Here is a 16,888-nt window from a genome sequence, read left to right on the forward strand (position 1 = left end):
CAATAGGAGAATTTGAAACGCTAGGTGGCAGCAGACTTACCAGGTAAATGTCCATTGTTTACGTAGTTCTGAGCACGCGCACATTACCAAGAACAATGGATTTTACCTGGCAAGTCTGCTGCCACCAAGTATTCCGAAAGTCCCCTATTAGGGAGATTGTAAAACAATCAGGGAAATACATTCAACATTGTTCGTCAACATAACATAAAAAAAGATTGGTTTAGTTTCAGGGAACTTCCTGCAAAATCAGGGAGAGTTGGCGCTCAGATAATTGTTAAGTCACAGATTAGCCAGAAAAAAGAAGCGTCAATCCGGACTAGTCAAATTATTTACCTGCACCACAAGGTCCACCCTCTTATCATCAAGTAACACCACCTGGGTACGACGTCCGTCACTCATCTGTAAAAAGACACACAAATATCAAAGTATTAATCACCAAGTAACACATTTCAAAAATTCACAAGATCTGCAAGATTTTGACGCTTTTGTCGACATGAAATAGAGTATTAGTGATAAATGAAACATTGACATCCAAATTTGTGGTTGCGAAAAGGGCCTAGGGTTCTTCTCAATATATTTTGGGTGTCGTGGCCGAGCACCAAATTCAAACTCTGGTGTTTCTGTTCAGCTGAGTGTGGGTTTGAATCCCCAGCCGTGACACTTGTGTCCCCGAGCAAGACACTTAACCATTGCTTCTTTCCACCCAGGGGTAAATGGGTTTCCTGTGAGGGCAGAGATGGTTCTTGTGAATGTTATTGATTTATCCGAGTAGCGCACATTTGTTGCACAAGGCTGTTGTGTAACCTCCGAGCTCAGAGATGGTTTATGGAGAGATTTAAGGCCCAGTGACCAAGGGTAATAATTTGAAGCGCTTTGGGTGTGAAAAAGTGCTGTATAAAACTGAAGCAAGTATTATTATTATTATTATTATTATTATTATTAGGCCTATTATTATTATTAGGCCTATTATTATTAGTAGTAGTGTAGTCGTACATGTGTACATTGCATACGGATGCACAACCGACAGTGTAGTATACAAAACCATGGCGAAAGGGAGGTCAGCCATGCTATACATGAACACCCTTGAGGCAAAGCAGCGACAGCTGCGAGTATAACATGATTGTTAAATTCAAGGCCATTGGCTGGACCAAGAACATGCAGCAATCACAACCTGGCAGTATTACAAAACAGTAGGCGCATAAAATTACACAAATCAGACTTGAATACTCATTGTATGTAAACAAAATATACAGTCTTCTCCAAGGGCAGTTCCAGGGCTACTTACATTACACAATTACCACAGATTTAATTACATTGGGGGGGGGGCAATTCCATAGAACTGCTAAGGAAAAAAACAAAAATTGCTAAACACCAAAATAGATCTGCTTACAAGGAATGGGTTACCACTTAAGGTTACTAGGCAAAATACTTAAGCCCCCCTATGTTATTCAAAACATTAGGTTACAACTCAAAATTCCAATTCATAATTCACCCATTTTGACTGGTTGACTGAAATCGATGCTAAAATAGCAAAGTGTTGTTAAGTGGTATTTTCAATTGTGATTATCGAAAAAGTACTTTGTTATTTATTATGTTTTAAAAACATTTTTAAGCACTATTTTTTGCTTACGCACACCTCTCTAACATTGGCCTTGGTACCAATTTAATAGAGCTGCTTACTATGGCTTAAGGTCGATTTTACACTTACTGTGCAATTTAAATTTGACAGCCATACTAACCGCAAGCACAGCAAAAGGCAAATTAACATTCCGGTGCTTTACACTTTTTCAGCAAACGCACGCTGGGCACCTAATTTCTTTTGCCAACCTGTGAGATACGCTCTCTTTTTTCCCCGCAAATTTGTTTGCTTAGCACAAAAATTAGTTAGCAGCACTGTGAAATTTGCCCCAAGTTGAAAATATTTCACTATCGAAAATAATATTTGACACAATTTATCTTGTTACCAAACTCACTCAGATTATCAGATTTCTGATAATAATCTGTAATCAATTTTATAGTGGATAACCGTGTAACTGACCTTTGTATTCGAGATAATAACGGCACTTTAAAAACTGAAAATTATATGTATGACAGCATTAGAAGTAATCAATTGTGTCGGTTAGAAATAAAAAACGCACCACGGCACACCGGGTAGAAACAAGACCAGCTTTGCTTAAAGACCAACAGGTTTACGGATTCCTTTCTCCCTAGTACAATTAAGCTTTTTAACAGTAGATGGTCGAGATAATTTGGTTCACTCTTATTTTATACTTTTTACATGCTCCCCACATATCTTATTATCTTTGTATTTGTATATATCTGTATATTGCAATTTTATTCTTGTCTATTTTTGCTATGCCTTTCTTGTATGTATTGTATAGTCTCCTTTACACAGGGAAGACAAATTTCATGTTTTTTATCATGACAATAAATATTTTAATCTTAATCTTAATCTTAACATGGAGTTAAAGGGTCTGTTCAACCAAGGTTCTACCATGGTTCTACATGTACCATCAACAACACTAACACGCATTAAAAGCCTTCACAAACGTAAATATAATGCATCCACAACTTAGCCTGATGCACTTCCCATGCACTTGTTGCTTGTACAAATCAAATATAAATCACACACGTCACGTCACGTTCTTTTTTAAAGGAACACATTGCCTTGGATCGGTTGAGTTGGTTTTTAAAAAGCATTTGTAACCGTTTGTTATAAAATGCATATTGATTAGAAAGATGAAGTAAAAGTAGAATACAATGATTGATCCACACAAATTTGCCTCGGAATTGCGTGGTTTTCCTTTTACTTTGCGAACTAACACTGTTGCCAATTTATGTGAGCCAAAAATTTGTAAACTGTATTAGTCGACAATGTAAAAGGAAAACCACGCAATTTCGAGTGATACTTGTGTGGATCATTATGTTCTACTTTTAAAATATCTTTCTAATCATATATATTTTATAACAAACAGTTACAAACGTTTTTAAAAGGCCAACCCGACCGATCCAAGGCATGTGTTCCTTTAATCTCTCTCTACAAAACCAAATGTTTGCTTGAAAACTAAAGATGATCATCGTATAGGAATGTTCATGTTACACACAGAAAGTGCAAAGTTCAGGGATATATTTGATTATAGATAGCATTGTCAGGGGGCTTCAGAACAAAAACAAAACAAATTCTGTGTGTTCCCGGAACAAATAAAATACCGGTGGCATCATAACAAGCGTCCAACCTGTTGCAGACAAATTGAACTATATTCAAGGGTCCATGCCTTAGCTGGATCCGTTATGTAAACACAAATGAAATCACAGCTGAGCAAAGCTGTGTAGTCCAGGAAGTTTGAATCGCAGGTTTTGTGAAGTGCTGGGAATTGAAATCCAGGGATGGACGACAGGAAATAGTGTGGCAAGAAATGCTTACTTACATGATACACACTATACAACTTACAAGCCGTACGTACAATAATCACACGAACAATAATCCACAACTATTGTAAGCCAGATGTACTCCCAGCATTTGTTGCTTACAAATCAAATACAAATCACACCTTAAATGGTCAGAGGCAGTGATTAGGGTTCTCAAACACAAACTTTAATATTGGGCCGGGGCGATACACACAAATCACGGGCTGATAGGCAAACAAATAAATTTTGTAGACATCATTAAAGTCAGCAAATTAAAATTCTCCATATTGCACAAGACTAAAGCTTTTTGGTGACATTTCTATTGGATGTTTGAAGGCACAAATTAAGGTCAAAATTCCATAGTGGAATGTGGAGTGGTATCTTGCCTCGTCTTCCACCTCTGGGTCCCCGGTTCAAATCCCGTCGGGGTTACTAAATGGATTGGGTTTACAGTCCCTACCTGATTGCATGGGTTTTCCCTAGAATAATTCTCTGGGATTTTACCTGCCGCATCTAAATCTAAAACTTTCTTCCTTGCCTTCTCTCCTTTGGGCTCTTGGCTAGTACAGTGATTAAGTTTGCTTAAATTCCGAGCGTCCGTGGCTTCACAACCAAAATTACTAAGTGAAAATGACTTCGGCAGTAATGAGCTACTGATGAATGATACAAATTGGATTGAGCTATTTTTGTTTGTGCTTGACAGGCTTCTTTCTACACTGTAGCTTTTTTTAAATGTTTTTCTTCTAAAATGAATATTTTTCATTGTTAAAAACACACCTTTTCCATACTTATTTCACTTCTTAGGATATTTATTTATTTGTCATTGCTTTGTATTGTTAATTTAGATTGCTTGTTATTATTGTTGTAAAGCGTTGTGGTAACTTTTTAGTGTAAGAACGCAGTATAAATGCTTAGATTGATACTATTATTATTATTTATTCTTTCCTGCTTGGTGATTTGTATTCCTCGTTTCGATCTGATGTTTTGGCACTGATACCTTTTGTGCAGACAACAGTGTTTGCTTTTAAAAGTGCACAGCCACAACTATGAGTAAACATTTGTGTCCATTTATGAACATAAAAACTGCATAAATACCCTAGTAATTATGCAATTGAATAATGTAGGGTCATTCCGTGTCAAATCACCCAAATAAAAGGCAATTTTAAATGCTACCCTCTTCAAATTTGCTCATTATTTGGTTTATGGGGTAATCATGGCTCAACAAGCTCAAATTTTAAATTTCAGCTCCACCCGATAAACGGTTTTCGGCTACGGCATGCTCTTTCTTGTTGATTTCGGTCAAAATGCGCCTGACCTCTGACATTCAACTGACCATGAATCGGTAACCTTTATTCCTGCATAGGAATAGGCAAGTAGGGCAACTTTGAGTGGAGCCTGAAGGCAAGTCTAAACTATTGTATTTCTAATTTTTCTATATTGTGGAGAAAACGTCTAAGGGTAAATTTTCACCGAAGTTCGTCGTCGGGTCACGTGATCCACAAGGTCAATCTCAAGGTCAAAATTGAGGTCAAAAGGTTATCATACCTAAACATGTTCCTACAAAAAAGAAGAAGACATATTTGGAAAGCTTACACAATTTCCTTTCCAAAGACACCAATTTCAACCAATTTGACCCAAAGGTTATCGATTTATGGTCGTTTTAATGTCAGAGGTCAGGCGCATTTTGACCGAAATCAACAAGAAAGAGCATGCCGTAGCGCGAAAACCGTTTATCTGATGGAGCTGAAATTTGAAATTTGAGCTTGTTGAGTCACGATTACCCCATAAACCAAATTTGAGCAAATTTGAAGAGGGTAGGGTTTAACCCATTGGGTGATTTGACACGGAATGACCCTGTACTCTCTCACTTTCAAGAAGCTTTTCCTTGTAGTTACTTTGGGAATTAGGCCTACAGTAACTGGAACTGAGAATTGAAACTAGATATGAAATCAAACATGATGCTTACAGAGTACGGTTTGTAAACTGACTCTAACTGGATTACAAGGAAGTCAAGTATTTCCTGAAATAATAATGAAAGCTAATCTTAGGGCTAGCGCTAACGTTATTGTAACTGAAAAAATATACACACACACACAGTGCTACTATAGATGTGTGCATACAGGCTTGAAACAGGGTCTTCATAATGCATGAAGACCCTGTTTCAAGCCTGTACGCACACATTTTGCTATCCCATGTACCTATTTTTTGATATACGCTTCCTTTTTTTAAAAGCCTAGAGCACCAAGGCATCTTCTTCTCGGACATCCTATGAGGAAATTGTACAATTCTACTCCAGAGCATTTCAAGGGCATGAAGGCATTGATGACTAGGGGGCATGGAGGCAATCACCTTCTTTGCCTCTGTGAAGTACTGTACCAGACCTGCTGTTTAACTTCAGGTCCTTATTTCATAGAGCTGAGTCGAGAATTGTTTTGCTAATTGCTAAGCAAAAAAAATAAGCAGGATACCAATCAAAGATGGTGTAACATGCTATTTTGGCTGGTAGTAGCCTTGTTCTGGTACTTTGGTTTGCCTTGCTACTTTTTTTTTTTTTTTAAAGGAACACGTTGCCTTGGATCAGTCAAGTTGGTCTTTGAAAAGCGTTTGTTACAGTTTGTTATAAAATGCATGGGTAGAAAGATGTTGTAAAAGTAGAATACAATGATCCACACAAACATGCCTCGAAATTGCACGGTTTTCCCTTCACCACGTCGACCAACCCGGTCGGCCATTTATGGGAGTCAAATTTTTGACTCCCATAAATAGCCAACCGTGTTAGTTTACACTAGTAAAAGGAAAACCACGCAATTCGAGGCAAATTTGTGTGGATCATTGTGTTCAACATTTTAAACATCTTTCCAACCATGCATTAAAAAAAAACACAGTTACAAAGACTTTTTATAGACCAACTCGTCTGATCCAAGGCAACGTTTTCCTTTAAGTTGATTAATTAAATTAAATTGGTCCATGGGCGATGTTCAAATGGAGAGTGCTTAACACAAATTGTACATTACAAAATGGCACAAGTACAAAACAATGTTCCTTTACCAGAATTGGTTTACCAGCCAAAAAAAGGTGTCTAATGACATACATGTGACTGGTTTCCTGTATATTTGTTTGCTTTGAAAAATCATTTAGCACAATGTTTAAAAAGCAGCTCTATGAAATTGGCACCTGGTGGTAGATTTAAATCAAATGTGTAAGTTGTTATTCATTGGATTTAAATTTAAGCACAAATTATTCAAATGAATTTATAGTGTTGCATAAGTGCGTGTACAGTGTTTCCATTTTATAGCTCAATGGTATTTCCCAATATTCAAGTGATGTGTACAGTACAACTGCAAAATTGTATTGACGTGCGGACTGAAATGCCCAAAAAGAAGAACATTTATAATCATTATTTCTGCTTTTCTTCTTCATTTTCTCTTCCTTTGTTGTTCAGGGTGGGGGACTTTAGATTGAATTCACAAAATACATGAGGATAAAACCATTCAAAACACCCAAGATTGTACAAATGTAGGCTACACTTTTAATAAACCAATTTTCTTAAGAATGTACAAAAAAACATGAAAGTCAACACACTTTGCTCTTTGCACCAAAACTCATGTTGCACCAAAATTAAGTATGTTGCTCTGGTATTGGCATGGAGCTCTGTTGGTGCCCCTTCAAATTGAGATTTTCTAGTGCCCTTTGTAAGATGAAAATGGCCTTGCCCTCTAAAACTAAAAGATGAAATTCCAGGCCTGTAAGGATTATGAAATTCATTTTTCCAATTCATAATGGCCCCCAATATCATTCTTCTCTTTTCCCACTGAAACAGGTGACAACATGAAAAAGACTACCTCCCATGAATATTTCATACATCATTGGACAGCAAGATGATTAATCCTTCAAGATTACAAACAACTTCATCACTTCTTTTAATTCCTGAATCATACCGGCTGTCAGATCTAATTTATGACGCCCCCCCCCTCCTCCTCTCTGGTCATCGTGTTGGGAGTGAGGCTTGAATGGTTTGACAACCCAAGGATAAGAGGATACACTTAGTGATGAGTTGATATCGGACTGTTGAGAAGGAGAGAAACGACGCCCTCGATGCAACCCACCGCCCCCCCCTCCCCTCCGCCTCTCTGGTCATCGTGTTGGGAGTGAGGCTTGAATGGTTGGACAGCCCCAAGGTTAAGAGGATACACTTAGTGATGAGTTGATATCGGACTGTTGAGAAGGATAGAAATGGCGCCGTCGATGCCAGCGCGCTCTTCATCCTTGTGTGTTATATCGGTGTGTTTCTTCTGTGTTGGACCAGGTGAGCTGGATTCAAGCGTACATGACGAGGATGCGTCATCGTCTTACGAGAAGAGGACACGCACTTTATTGCTTCCTAAGACTGTTTCAGATGATTGGGTTCCCACATTGTGTGTGTGTGTGTGTGTTGCATCAATGAATGAGCTAAATATGTATTTCTTCAGCACAGGTGCAACGACTGGTTCCACAATACAGTGTCCCAATACCATTCAGGGCTCAAATTTGGAGGGGGGGGGTCAACAAGACCCCAGGGCTTGCTGCTCCATCAAAGTAACTGGCCCAGAATTTTTCTAACACACCAAAACAATTACATACCCCCTTATGTGAAAAGGAAATGTTAAACTCAAAAGAATTTGGTTTTAACATTTCAACAAAGTCAATATTTTTTAAAACATCACTTGTTTTTGGTTTAAAACACGCAATTTGTAAATAATAAAACGACCAAAACACAAACAGGTAATAGAAGATTCTTGAAATGTAACACAAAACTTGTGCTTTTACATAAAAAGAGTACAAATAAGGAAGTTTCATTCAGTCATACCATGAATGAAACACTATAGCAGTACAGTAGAAGCCCCTAAGTCCTCTCTCTTTTGAAATTTGAATACGGTTCTTTGACTTCTAACAATACACTGAAACCTACAATTAAGCTATGTGTTCCATATTCAACAAGATAAATTGTGGGGGGTTTCCATATTTTATGCAAAAATCAATGATAATGTTCCAGGTGTGGATAATATGCCTTGTACAATACTGCAGTGATTTGATTTGCAATTGAACAAAGAAGAATTTAAAACTAGAGCGGGATTTGAACCAATGACCTCACGGATAAGGTGCCAGCACTCTCTACCAACTGAGCAACATCATTCGCCGTAGCCCTACATGTGATGTTGGTGATCTCCATATTTTGTCAACCTTTGTTCAGTGGTGACAGTCATTTTTGTGATTAATTTTGATGAAACAAATTTATCAGAACTGTCAAACAAACCAAATTAGACACCAAGCAAATATCAAAATCAGTGAAATCACTTATAAAACATCTAATGATATGAATTTGCTGTAGACCTGTACTAGTAGGCCCCCCTACTATTTCAAATGTGATCATGGTAATTGAAAATCATAAATTACATTACAAGGCTATAACTACAACTCAGACCACACAAAGTACAGATTTATGTACAAGTAAAACCAGACGAACATATTTAGTGCACAGTCAAAAATCTGACCTATCTACAATGTAGTTTAAATCACATAATGACAAGGGAATTACAAAACTGTACTAATACACAAGAAATATAAATCAAAGTGAAAGTGTTTGAGTCTAGCCGCCCCCCCCCCCCCCAATCTCCCTGATCCAAAGCAGACATAACCAGCACCAAGACTCCGGAGTCCCTTTACCTGGAAAACTACAAACACCCGAATGACCAATGTAAAGAAAACCCACACAAAAGAGTCAGTCGGCAGGACTGTTTTCTTTGAGTGTGTGCAATTGGTTTTCTTTCTCTTGCTTTTGTTATTCTTAGATGAATTCATGTGTGTGCAGGGCAATTCTATTGTTGAACGGCTGTTTGCTGTGGAGTAAACTGGCAAACATTTTGACAGCTAACTCTTGGGTGAAATGAACTTGTTACCAGTCATAATATACCAACGTGTAAATTGAATGGAGCTTCCTAGAGCTGCTTGCGGGGTGTGTGGTCAAAGGGAAATCTGTCGATTGGTTCCTACATTACCATGCGTTAGCGCGCTTTACGCTTTATACACGCACAATATTGAAATGGAAACTTAAAAACTAGTTACAATGCCAGCGAGCAGAAGTTTCTTTGAGTACTTATTTACTGGATACACGTGTACTTAGTCCATTCTCTAAAACCATTGGTTCGGTTTTTTAAAATGGTTTGAAATATAGGATCAATTTTTACAAATGGGAAGGATTTCACAAAGAGTTAAGACTAGTGTTATCTCGAGTTAGTACGAGTTACTCGTTCTAACTTAGGACTAGCCTTTACATTTTTAATATTGTGAAATCTACCCATGTTCTTCTAAAATTGGTGGTTTGAGTTTTTAAAATCTGAAGTTGGTGTTTTTTTAGTTTAAAAAAATAGATAACATGTACATTGAATCTTTCCCGAGTCTTTGATGAAGTAACTTTTTTTTCAAAATACATGTAAAGTGGCTGTGATCACTACATGGTACAATGGTGTCACGTCTTAAATGTTGGCAACCACAACATCCTGAGGAAAATGCACAGTTGATTGATTAAACTGTTCCTATGGGCTACTTTTAAAACTCTTTAAAATAAGGCATGGAAAATGTTTAGTGTGAAAGATTTATGGAAAAGTTGGAGCACCTATATCCCGGTTTATGTCAATATTCTATAGAAAGCAAAAAATTTGCATTTAACGTTGAATTTTAAAGGAAGGTTGTTTGGGGGGGGCGGGCGTGGGGAAAGTGAATTTATTCCCACCACTCCCAGTTGACTGTTAATTAAATTGTAAAATGATATGTAAACTAACCTTACTGAGGAAAAGATAAACCCACCTGCATTATGTACAGGTGTGTTCGTTATTATCGGGGGGAAAATGTACTTTTAAAAGTGTTGGCATAAATTATAGGCTAACATTGCTATATCAATTGCTGCAATAAAAACTAAATTATTGACTTGAAAAGTGCTTAAAAATCCCCCCCCCTCTCTTGACTTTTGTTAATATTATGTTGTGTCTGTTTGTCTTTGTTTTGGTTTTGGTTTTACTGCGCCTTGAACACCCAGCAGGGTGGATATGTGCGCATGACAAGTCTTATTATTATTTATTATTATTACATCTGATGGAAATATGGGTTGGTAAAGACTGCTGGTGTGAACTTCATCAGTGATTACTTCTAGAAACTATAAGGCTCACATATTTTGGGCCTCCTTAACGCTACACGTTTTTCAAATCAGTGTTGATAGGTGAAAGGTTTACGAGTGTTAGCCAGCAATAACTGAAGTTTCTTTTGTACTACACTACCAAAACTTTCCCCACATACTCAATAAACATTCATAATGCTTGCATTCCTTTTTTGTTGAGTAAAATTTAAAAACATCGGCCAAAAAAGCAATTTTCGGCTCACGGGGGAGCCTTATAGTTTCTAGAAGTAATCAGTGATGATGTGCTTTCATTGAATCAAATAATGTACGTATCCACAACACAAACACAAACCTGAACCCATTTGCGCATTAAAGTCTATGGAAGCCCAGTTTGTGAAAAAATGTCCACGTTGATTACTGTACCCTGCCATCACTTTTTCATTAGCTATGAAATAAATCAGTATTCAATTTACTCAAATGAGAATTCCTGTGGTAAAAATGAGTGGAAAAGTGCGGCAGGATACAGAAATTATTTAATTAATGACCAATTTAAAAAAATCGCAAGTTATGTCTACTAGCCAAAGCGTTTTGGTTTTTATACAGCTATGTAAGACCTCCAATTCAGAGGGAAACATTGTTGTGCTATCGTTACCCTCCACATCCTCCCAGGAACCGCACGGAACTTTTATGCAGGATGGATGGTTACGAATTAATGAAAAAATTGCAACTATTTATAATATTATAAGGGGTACTAAGGCAGCTTTGGCTCTGTTTGCTCTAACCATGGAGCTCTATGTTATGATTATTCATGGTTTATTTATTAAAACACTGCAATACAGCGGCTAAAAGCCGAAATTCATATTTGCAGGTTTGTAGTTTAGTTGTTCCTGACATACAAAGGACAAGGAAATCATTTGTAAAGACTGCCTGATTCACTAACAACCATTTGGTTTTAAATTCGTGTTTTTGTTAGTGGACGAGCTAGGATTGGACTTTGACAAAAATGATGAATTATGCACAAATAAATTCTAAAATTTAAAAAGTAAAACAACATTATGGCCGAGTTGAAAAGTGGTTATGGTCTTTAAAAGTTTAAAAGTGGTACGGTCTTTTCCGTAAAAAATTAGCCACAGAAAATCCAAGCTTGTTTTTAGACTACTCTTGTCTTTAGAGTCTTGTGTTGTTTCAGTTTACTTTCAGCATTTGCGTCCACTATACGCTGTACCGTACCTCTGACTACTCGCTCAATCAACAATGTAAACAAAAATGTCACAGCGATTTGAATTTTAACTCAGTCCAAAAAGAACGTTGCTCTGAAAATCATAACAATTTAACATACCTTTGTTGTCTTTATAATCCAAACAGCCACTATCAGTACAAAGTTATTGTTCCTGTATCGTGTTTCCAGTAAGACATTTTAATCATCGAAAGGCAAAGTTTTATAACCAAAACTAAAACTAGTACTGTAGAGTGTAGTAAGACCGCTCACTTTCTGCCGGCGGTATGTGTCACAATAGGCAGTTTAGTTGTGCATACCAAGTGCATGATCAAATGAATGTGGATTTGCTGGTCAGGTACTGGTGGTGGTTAGAGATGACACACGCATGCATAACAGGTATGGGAAGGTTTGGCACCAGGTGCGTTTCAAAGCGAGTTCCTATTTTGTCAACAGAGGGCGGTATTTAAGTTTGTGCAATAAGAAAAGGGAAGAATGTAACCCAAGTCGACGAACCTGTCCAAGATCTCACTATTTGACCATGGAGGTATTTTTTACTAACTCCATGGTTTGACAGTTTTTTTTCCTTTGTGAGAAACTTTTGCAACATTAAAAAAATATGTATATTTACGAAAATAGTGAAAACGTATTTCCCACGTAGGAACTAATAATTTTGTGTGTGTTCCTTGCTGGCCAAATTAATTCAAATTTAAAAGTTAATTCAGGTACGTCGTCCTAGGGCAATCTGTCCGCGGAGATTGTGTGAGGTGAGGTAAGCTTACAGAGAGAGGGTGGTATCGAATGGAGGTTTTATTTCTAAGGAAGATAATGGTCTATGTACTTTTTGTTGGCGTAAAACACAATGTGTCTACAGATTTACACGAAGTAGAAAGCTTCCCTGAACACCTGCTGAGGTGCTGTAGTTTCCGTTGTGAAATGAGTAAAACAATGTCATAAAATATCATGTTCGTCTCAGTGGTCATGAGACGAAAATTAAAAACGTATTTTCATGACACTGTTCATTACTACTTTCTCAAAAAAAACAGCACCTCAGCAACTAATATTTAAAGTGCGCTTTCTACTATCTTCAAACGGTGTAAGTTTAATGCAAATCTGTGGACATGGTGTTTTGTGTTACAAAAAGGAACCCAAATCAATCCTATAAAGAGGGGGGCAGAATTTCTGGGGGACAGAATCTCCTGCCACACCGGTCAACGGCATCGAATATCTTGAGTTCTTAAAATCCTTGTTTCGGAGTTCAACATTTCATACGACACAGCTCATCATATAACACATTTTATACCAACTACAGATTTATAACAACGAAGGCCAAAACCTTGCGTAACAAATCAAAAGAGACATCGTTATTATGTCTATGGCCTGATGTAACAAAAACTGAAAACCCCCAAATTAAGATTTTAACCGATGGGCTAATGAATGATAGAAAGCTTACGAAGGCAGACCATCACGGAATTGAAGCATCGGCCGAAGTTTCAACAAGGGAAATATTATAATCATTATTCCATTTTGGTTATTTATTTTCCAGTGCAATAATCACACACTCATTTTTGGAATACACAAAACTCAAGAAGGTTCTAGGGGAACAAATAGTGCATCCGCAACGGTCGATGTCGCATGCAATTATGTCCTCTATGCAATACTATCCTGAGGACAGTATTGCATATGCAATAATATCCGCCGGACGGTTCTGCATATGCAATTGTGTCCGCCCAGATCCAATGCATATGCAGTTGGGTCCGCCCCCGTGCAAAACCGTCCCGAGTGCAGTAAATTAAACGCCCTTGGTCGACGGAACACGTTCTCAATTTTTATTACGAAGTAAGTGCATGTCATGTACATGTCCACCGGACGGTTTTTGCATAGCCCCGAACACGATTGCATATGCAAAAGTGTCCGGAGCGGACAGTATTGCATTGCGGACACAATTGCATCTGCATTTTTATCTGCATACAACAAACTTGTGTCCTCTACCAACAAAATGTAAAATTTTCTGATGTATCGCAGATGTCATTAATGTACAAGATAAATAATAAGGGACCCAAAAATAGAGCCTTGTGGTACACCGCATGAAGTAACAGGCCGATTTGTAGATTTACAGAATAACTATATTATACAAAACGTATTGGGATCTATCACATAAGTAACTTTTAAAGGCAGTGGACACTATTGGTAATTGCTCAAAATAATTATTAGCATAAAACCTTACTTGGTATCGAGTAATGGGGAGAGGTTGATAGTATAAACAATGTGAGAAACGGCTCCCTCTGAAGTAACGTAGTTTTCGAGAAAGAAGTAATTTTCCACGAATTTGATTTCGTGACCTCAGATTTAGAATTTGAGGTCTCGAAATCAAGCATCTGAAAAACGAAAGCACACAACTTCGCGTGACAAGGGTGTTTTTTTCTTTCATTATTATCTCGCAACTTCGATTACCGATTGAGCTCAAATTTTCACAGGTTTATTATTTCATGCAAATGATGAGATACAGCAAGTGAGAAGACTGGTTTTTGAAAATTACCAATAGTGTCTACTGTCTTTAAACAAGTAGAGCGCTATTCCTCTGACACATAATGTACGCATCAAGATATCATGATTAACTATATCAAATAATTTAGATAAATCCAGAAAAGTGGCAATTGAAAAATGATTAACATTTAGATAATTATACAATTTATTAACAACAAAAGATGTAGCTAAATCAGTCAAGCGGTTCGGGGGCCGAATCTCCTGCCACACCAGCACGCCTCGGCTCCGGGCTCAATAGAAAATGTTGGGCCAAAAATGACTACAAACCGCCAGAGTCCGTTTTTATAGTGGTGGTAGAATTGTTTTATTTCCTCGATCAAAAAGTACGTTCTTGAGAACATAGCAACAAGAACAATTTGAGAAGATGAAACACACACTGTTGGTAATTGTCAAAGACTAGCCTTCACAGTCGGTGTATCTCAACATATGCATAAATTAACAAACATGTGAAAATTTGAGCTCAATCGGTCATCAAACTTGTGAGATAATAATGAAAGAAAAAAACACCCTTGTCACACGAAGTTGTGTGCATTTCATTAGATGGTTAATTTTGACACCTCAAATTCTAAATCTGAGGTCTCGAAATCAAATTCTTTGAAGAAGTTGTGTGCATTTCATTAGATGGTTAATTTTGACACCTCTTCTAAATCTGAGGTCTCGAAATCAAATTCTTTGAAAATTACTTCTTTCTCGAAAACTATTACAGTTCAGAGGGAGCCGTTTCTCACAATGTTTTATACTGTCAACCTCTCCCCATTACTCGTCACCAAGAAATAGTTTTCGAGAAAGATTTTGTGCTAATAGTTATTTTGAGTCCCACTGCCTTTAATCATAGAACTAGGACCCAACAAAAAAGAGGGGATATCTTGTTAGGCTAATGTTTCATGCCTCTGTTCAACAGAGGGCGCTCTTTGTAAGTAAACAGCTTTCGAAGGTTATTTTATCCGACAGACCATGCAGTTTTGTTACCATTGACTCGGTTAGCACGAGACCCGACTTGAAGCAAGTCTAATATGCGAAGGATGCGCACTGTGTGGTCATGGAGATAGCACGCGCATGGCGGACACCTGTATCATAATTGTATTGTATACCATTGTTGCAAGGTAAAATGGTTAAACAAAGCACTTCCATGTGTTGTCTATAAATTTGGTAAAGACTTCTCTGTAGGTGTCTGCTTTGCTCGATCGGCAACCTTTTTACATTCATCTACCTCCATGTTGTGTCTAAACATTTTCGAGAGCGGCATTGTTTTATAAAAAGTGTTTGCATGTAGACTAGACCAAAGAGACCCATAGATGACGCGTAATGGTTGTACGAGTGATTAAAGATAATGAACTTAAATTTGAACACAGTTCTTTTATCAACAAAGAAGACCTTGCTTGGGCAGTAGCTATTCGGCAGTGGGGCTTAGGCCAGGTGCAATGCACATTGTAGGCGATGGGTCAACACAAGAGTTCACCATTGGAATTTTTTTCTTTAGGGAACCGAGGCGCTTATGATTTACCCTTCGCTCTTTTTATATCACCCAAAAGCCAATACCATTACGGAATGGGTGTAACTTCAAAGTTCAATCGAAAACACAATTAGAAACTTTGTTACTCTTCGCTGTTATTTTAATCATGACTTCATAAACTTAAAATGTTTTGTTAAACAATAATAAAGACGTGTCTTACTACACGATAATGTGGATAGAGCCTTTGGTTTGCTAATTATATTATGATGACAAATTATTATGCATCCCCTCTGAAATTAGCTAGCTGAACAAACCCACGTATAATGGAACGTCCCACCTAAGGTGCATACCTTCATTCCTGACATATTTTCCATTCATTGCAACTTGTTTGATCCGCGCATGAGACGATCGAATCCTCTACGGGTGTGCAATAACTACCGAATTTCGCCTCCCTCTATACAGGGTCCCAGCTAAACCCGGCTCAGCCAGCCAGCAAGTTGAAAAGAGACTCAAAAGAGACTCAAGCAAAGATATTGATTTTAACCATGTTGATGGAAAATTCTCGGCTTCTTCGGTGAAATAATCTGTTTTTCCCCGTCTGTGTGTGTGGAATTGGACGTGAAACCAGAACCGACACCTTGCGTTCGTTGGGATTCGCGCAGTAAAACCTGTATACAGAGATACTCGACATCGATTGATTGCGTTTTGCCTACAAAATTATTCCACAGCACTCAGCAGTATGGAAACGCCATTGGATGTCCTCTCACGGGCTGCGACAATGGTAGAAACAGACAGACCAGACCGTAAGTATACATGATCTACATTTTCTATGCTTATGTTTCTGTCAACAATACCTAATAAAAAACACAGACTTTCATAATCATATTGATGGTGCATGCACCACACACGCTAAATGGACAACCTGCATGGTTATTATTCACATTTCACGTTAGTGTGTGTGTGTGTTGTAGAAACGTGATAAGAGAAAACAGACAAGAATGGCTGGCATACCAATGCTATTGTATTCGTGGGTTGCAAATCCTTGAGATCATTTATTTACGATGGCCAGCACGTCAATAATGCACATTCCTGAATTTAGACCATGCTTGATAAA

At 37.7% G+C, this 16,888-nt stretch overlaps 1 protein-coding gene across 1 annotated transcript in view; it reads right to left on the bottom strand.

The window, feature by feature from the left end:
* The window catches only part of LOC117307171 (FERM domain-containing protein 4A-like), a 56,062-nt gene extending 43,970 nt beyond the window's left edge, over positions 1–12,092 (bottom strand). Inside the window, exons 1-2 of the mRNA XM_033791840.1 lie at positions 11,898–12,092; positions 334–399 (exon numbers count right to left, since the gene is read on the bottom strand). Of these exons, the coding sequence (XP_033647731.1) occupies positions 334–399 (66 nt within the window). The 5' untranslated portion in view covers positions 11,898–12,092. The remainder of the gene's footprint in view (positions 1–333; positions 400–11,897) is intronic.
* Between the last annotated feature and the right edge of the window lie 4,796 nt (positions 12,093–16,888).

The sequence above is a fragment of the Asterias rubens genome, chromosome 2 (assembly GCF_902459465.1).
Source record: "Asterias rubens chromosome 2, eAstRub1.3, whole genome shotgun sequence".
Taxonomy (NCBI): Eukaryota; Metazoa; Echinodermata; class Asteroidea; order Forcipulatida; family Asteriidae; genus Asterias; species Asterias rubens.